We start from the raw sequence: 6,420 nt of genomic DNA on the forward strand, positions 1-6,420 counted from the left end.
TTTTTCTTTCTTTCTTTCTTTCTTTCTTTTCTTTCTTTCTTTCTTCTTTTTCTTTCTTCTTTCTCTTTCTTTTTTCTTTCTTCTTTCTCTTTCTTTTTCTTTCTTTCTTTTTCTTTCTTTCTTTTCTTTCTTTTTCTTTCTTTCTTTCTTTCTTTTTCTTCTTTCTTTCTTTTTCTTTCTTTTTCTTTCTTTCTTTCTTTCTTTTTCTTTCTTTTTTTCTTTCTTTTCTTTCTTTTCTTTCTTTCTTTCTTTCTTTTTCTTTCTTTCTTCTTTCTTTCTTTCTTTCTTTCTTTCTTTCTTTCTTTCTTTCTTTCTTTCTTTCTTTCTTCTTTCTTCAACTAAACCAGAACTCATAAGAATCAGAATCAGCATAGTATTGCGATCCAAATCCGATCCGATATTTTGTCCCAGCCCTTGTAACTAGTAATATAGAGTATATTGCAGTTTTAAGGTATCTTGCCCAACACTGCTTGTCTATAGGCCACAGGGGCCTAGAGGTGAGCGCGGTGCGGGGCAGGTTACAGCGTACGAGCAGAACCACAGACAACAGGGGGCCGAGCTAGTTTTCCATTAGAAAGCATATCATTCTGAGATATGTTCTTACCTAGGCTTAGACGAGTTGATACGTACCTGTCTGGTCTTTGTGCCTATGGAAGAGCTAGGTCGCTTCTAACTTCAACCCCATTTGGAGCCATAGGAATACACTGGGAGAGGCCAAATGCTGACAACATCTTTGGTTGTTTTTTTAAGTCTAAATAAACCTCTACTAAATGAATCCAGTTGAATGTTTCAGCTGTGGCCCTCTGCGCAGTAAACACTTCCAAACTCAGCCCCCAGTGGAAAGAGTTTGGACAAGTCTAACTCCTTCTCTCATGTTTTTTTGCAGAAAATACCGACTAAACCTTCGTCCCGAGAGTTTGAGCGTAAGATATCGAGCCGTCGTTTGACTCTTTTGACTTAATTCTTGAATGTAACGTATCCTTTGTTTGATCACTCAGACCGGACTCTGCCTGCGCCGCAGAGTGAATCTCCTCCAGCCCCGTCAAAAGTCTTCTCTTTGGATCTGAAACGACCAAAGTAAAATAACCTGGAGGATTAATGATGAAAAAAACAACGGCAAAGTTTAACGATGTTTTGTTCATTTGCAGGCTGCCTATTCCGAATTTCATCTCTCACAGTAAGGCTCCCAAAATACTTCATAATGACTTTGCAAATCCAACCTGTTGATGCCACGTCGATGTTTTTCCAGAACATGCGGAAAAACAAGACCATCAGGACTTTTCAGAAAATAACTGTGAAGATCAAGATGAGGTAACTGTAATGTAATATTAGCGTAATGTGGTTGGGGACCCCTTCTTTGTACGATTCAGAAAACTATTGATCCCAAAGGGCAATTCATTTGGAGTAAACCCAGGGCCGACTTAACCTACCCATAGGCCCCTGGGCTTACCATGAAATATAGCCCCCCCCCCCCCAGTCCCACCCACTCACTCTAACCCGAGATGGCTCCAGCTGACTCGTTAACCTCTTAACTCCCGCCTGAACCGAGAGGATCTTTCTCCTCACGTCATCAGATTTTTTTTTCCAGCATTTTTTTGTTGGGTGTTCAACTCATTTTTGTAACTTTTTTGTCATTTTTTGTCACATTTCTGTCATTTTTTCATCATTTTTTTTGTCAGATTTTTTAAAAAAAATTGTCAAATTTTTAGCAATTTTTTGTAATTTTTTTGGCCACATTTTTGTAATTTTTTTGTCAAATTTTTATCATATTTTTGTCATTTTTTCGTCATTTTTTTTGTCAAATTTTTGTCATTTTTTCGTCAAAAGTTTATCACATTTTTGTCATTTTTTTGTTATTTTTGTCAGATTTTTTTTTTTTTTTTTTAATTTTTATCAGATTTTTGTCATTTTTTTGCCACATTTTTGTCATTTTTTGGACAAATTTTTATCAGATTTCTGTCACATTTCTGTCATTTTTTTTGTCATTTTTTGTCACATTTTGTCAAATTTTTGTCACATTTTGTCAAATTTTTGTCCTTTTTTTTGTCCTTTTTTTTGTTATTTTTGTCACATTTTTGTCATTTTTTTGTCACATTTTGTCACATTTTTGTCATTTTTTGTCAATTTCTTGTGACATTTTTGCCACTTTTTCATCAATTTTTCATCATTTTTTTGTCAATGTTTTCTCACTTTTTTGTCCCATTTCCATCATTGTTTTCGTCTCAGCTTTTTTCCAGAAGCTTTTGGATTGGGGTAAAGCCAAACTGGAGACAATGTGCTCAGTTCAGGTGGGAGTTAAGGAGTTAATGTAAGCGATCCGAGCTGTTTTCAGGCTCAGGTTTTTCCAATCGGAAAACTACGAAGCCCCTAAAGTTCCCTACTTTTACTTTAAGTACATTTTATTGTGAATAGTTTGTACTTTTGTAAAAACTTTTTGTATCTATACTTTCTACTCCACTACATTTTTAATTGGGTTAAAAGTATTTTATTTTCAAAGTGACCTCTCTACAATGAACTGTGTGAACTCCCATGTTAGGCCATGTTGTAGTGCTGCACATTGCTAGTTCGGTGTTCAAAATGGCCGCCGGAACTATGCGCAATGTCATTGGAAGCTCCTGTATATCCACCTCTGCTTGTAAGCTGTACTTGTCCTTTGCTCATTGTGTTTCAGGAGGCGGAGATGCTCTGCTACCCGTGGTTTGCAGATTCCTGCGACCGCAAGACGGCTGACGACGCACTGGTCCAATCAAACCAAGTAAAACCACATCGTCCACATCAAACTCATCAAGTAAACGTGACACTAAATACATTCTAAAAGTGCACTCTTGTTGGTTGCAGGACGGGGCGTTTTTGGTGAGAAAGAGCTCGGGTCACGACGCGCTGCAGCCGTTCACTTTAGTGGTGTTTTATAACGGCAGAGTCTACAACATCCCGATCCGCCACTTACCCTGCAGTCAGCAGTACGCCCTGGGACGGGAGAAGAGGGGGGAGGAGGTCAGTGTCCGGATAAATTTAGACAAACTCAATACTGAAGCTGCGGGTGCTATTTTGAGCCTGCGTTAACCTCTGAACTCCCGCCTGAACCGAGAGGATCTTTTTCCTCACGTCATCAGATTTTTTTTGTTGGTGTTCAACTCATTTTTGTAGCTTTTTTGTAATTTTTTGTTAAATGTTTGTACATTTTTTTGTCAAATTTTAATCACATTTTGGTAAATTTTTTGTCCCATTTTTTTACATTTTTTCGGCAATTTTTTACCAAATTTTGGTCATTTTTTGGGACACATTTTTGTAATTTTTTGTCAAATTTTTATCCCATTTTTGTCATTTTTTTCATCAATTTGTTGTCATTTTCTTGTGACATTTTTGTGACATTTTTGCCACTTTTTCCATCAGTTTTTCGTCACTTTTTTGTCAATGTTTTCTCACTTTTTTGTAATTTTTTGTCAAATTTTGTCACATTTATGTCACATTTTTTACATTTTTTCTGCATTTTTTTTAATCAAATTTTGGTCATTTTTTGTCACATTTTTGTATTTTTTTTGTCAAATTTTTATCACATTGTTGTCATTTTTTCATCCATTTTTTTGTCACATTTTTGTCTTTTTTTGGTCAAATTTTTGTAACTTTTTTGTCACATTTTTATCACATTTTTGTAAATTTTCTGTCACATTTTTTCGGCATTTTTTAATCAAATTTTGGTCATTTTTTTGTCACATGTTTGTAATTTTTTTGGTCAAATTTTTATCCCATTTTTGTCATTTTTTCGTCAATTTTTTGTCAATTTCTTGTGAGATTTTTGTGACATTTTTGCCACTTTTTCATAAATTTTTCGTCACTTTTTTGTCAATGTTTTCTCACTTTTTTGTCACATTTTTGTCTTTTTTTGTCTTTTTTTTGTAATTTTTCGTTAAATTTTTGTAATTTTTTTGTCAAACTTTTATCACATTTTTTGTAATTTTTTTGTCACATTTTGTCACATTTTTGTAATTTTTTCGGCAATTTTTTAATTACATTTTTGGTCATTTTTTGTCACATTTTTGTAATTTTTTTGTCACATTTTTATCCCATTTTTGTCATTTTTTCATCAATTTGTTGTCATTTTCTTGTGACATTTTTGTGACATTTTTGCCACTTTTTCCATCAGTTTTTCTTCACTTTTTTGTCAATGTTTTCTCACTTTTTTGTAATTTTTTGTCACATTTATGTCACATTTTTTCAATTTTTTCTGCATTTTTTTTTATCAAATTTTGGTCATTTTTTGTCACATTTTTGTATTTTTTTTTTTAATTTTTTATCACATTGTTGTCATTTTTCATCAATTTTTTTGTCACATTTTTGTATTTTTTTTGGTCATTTTTTTGTAATTTTTTGTTACATTTTTGTAACTTTTTCGGAAATTTTTTATCAAATTTTGGTCATTCTTTTGTCACATGTTTGTAATTTTTTTTGTCACATTTTTATCCCATTTTTGTCATTTTTTCGTCAATTTTTTGTCAATTTCTTGAGACATTTTTGCCACTTTTTCCATCAATTTTTCGTCACATTTTTGTCAATGTTTTCTCACTTTTTTGTCTTTTTTTTTTGTAATTTTTTGGTAATTTTTTGTCAAATTCTTATCACATTTTTGTCTTTTTTTCGTCAATTTTTTGTCAATTTCTTGTGACATTTTTGTGACATTTTTGCCACTTTTTCATAAATTTTTCGTCACTTTTTTGTCACATTTTTGTCTTTTTTTGTATTTTTTTTGTAATTTTTTGTTAAATTTTTGTAATTTTTTTGTCAAACTTTTATCACATTTTTTGTAATTTTTTTGTCACATTTTGTCACATTTTTGTAATTTTTTTCGGCAATTTTTTAATTAAATTTTGGTCATTTTTTGTCACATTTTTTGTAATTTTTTGGTCAAATTTTTATCACATTTTTGTCATATTTTTGTGATTTTTTTGTAATTTTTTGTCACATATTGGTCATTTTTTCGTCCATTCTTTGTCAATTTCTTGTGACATTTTTGCCACTTTTTCATCAATTTTTCGTCACTTTTTTGTCAATGTTTTCTCACTTTTTTTGTCACATTTTTGTCTTTTTTTGTCTTTTTTTTGTAATTTTTTGTTAAATTTTTGTAATTTTTTTGTCAAACTTTTATCACATTTTTTGTAATTTTTTTGTCCCATTTTGTCACATTTTTGTCAATTTTTTCGGCAATTTTTTTAATTAAATTTTGGTCATTTTTTGTTACATTTTTTGTAATTTTTTAGTCAAATTTTTATCACATTTTTGTCACATTTTTGTCATATTTTTGTATTTTTTTTGTAATTTTTTTGTCACATATTGGTCATTTTTTCGTCAAATTTTTTGTCAATTTCTTGTGACATTTTTGTGACATTTTTGCCTCTTTTTCATCCATTTTTCGTCACTTTTTGTCACATTTCCATCATCGTTTTCATCTCAGTTTTGTCGCTATTTTCACACCTTTTTTCCAGAAGCTTTTGGACTGGGGTACAGCCAAACTGGAGAAAATGTGCTCGGTTCAGGTGGCAGTTAAGCGGTTAAATCACGCTGCCATTTTAGCACAGCGTCTTTGGATTCGTATACGATATATATATACGATACCCATGGATGTTCACGTTCACTTCTTTTGCAGTATTTCAACAGTGTCCCTCACATCGTCGAGCACCATCAGAGGACTCCGCTGGTGTTGATCGACGGCCAGAGCAACGCCAAAGACGCCACCAGACTCTGTCACCCCGTCAAACCGTAGACGCCGGTGGAACGCCGTCAGAAATGTGCTTTTAGAGTGGCCGGAGGATCATGAGCCAAGTTTATCTCAACCAAAAAGGATTGTTTACTCTTATAAATGAACAGAGAATGGACCGTTATGTGTTTGAGTAGAGACGTGAACATAGAAGGCTGTTAGATTGTGTAAAAAAACGCATTTAGTTTGAGAGGACAAGTCAACATGTGCAACAGAAACAACGTTGTGACTGGATTGTCCAAATGTGCTTCAAAGGTTGTATCGGGTGCTCTTGGGAAAAGTGCTCAAAATAGGGGAAAAAAGGAAAACAAACCAGGGATCATCCATCCATTTTATAGACCCCGATTTTGCAACTCGGCAAAGCAGGCGCTCAAAATGACAAGAATTTCTTGGTTGTGCCTTGGTTTGTCGTCTTTTCTTCCATTTACATCTTAGATTTGACACAGAAGAACTTATGTTACTGAGCAACACCATGTTAATGTGATGTATAGTTGTTGTTTGGGACGTGCGAGTTTCCAGTCAGCGGCTGGAATCATCGATCACATACCAATGGGCTCACAGTGCTACATGATGCTACAAGATGCTACATGATGCTACATGATGCTACATGATGCTACAAGATGCTACAAGATGCTACATGATGCTACATGATGCTACATGATGCTACA

General features: G+C 33.4%; 1 protein-coding gene across 1 annotated transcript in view; it reads left to right on the forward strand.

The window, feature by feature from the left end:
- The window catches only part of blnk (B cell linker), a 62,663-nt gene extending 56,870 nt beyond the window's left edge, over window positions 1–5,793 (forward strand). Inside the window, exons 16-22 of the mRNA XM_079560003.1 lie at window positions 831–923; window positions 999–1,077; window positions 1,149–1,177; window positions 1,250–1,311; window positions 2,672–2,755; window positions 2,839–2,994; window positions 5,642–5,793. Coding sequence (XP_079416129.1) covers window positions 831–923; window positions 999–1,077; window positions 1,149–1,177; window positions 1,250–1,311; window positions 2,672–2,755; window positions 2,839–2,994; window positions 5,642–5,758 — 620 coding nt within the window. The 3' untranslated portion in view covers window positions 5,759–5,793. The remainder of the gene's footprint in view (window positions 1–830; window positions 924–998; window positions 1,078–1,148; window positions 1,178–1,249; window positions 1,312–2,671; window positions 2,756–2,838; window positions 2,995–5,641) is intronic.
- Window positions 5,794–6,420: the final 627 nt, after the last annotated feature.

The sequence above is a fragment of the Gobius niger genome, assembly GCF_951799975.1.
Source record: "Gobius niger genome assembly, chromosome: 7".
NCBI classification, from domain to species: domain Eukaryota; kingdom Metazoa; phylum Chordata; class Actinopteri; order Gobiiformes; family Gobiidae; genus Gobius; species Gobius niger.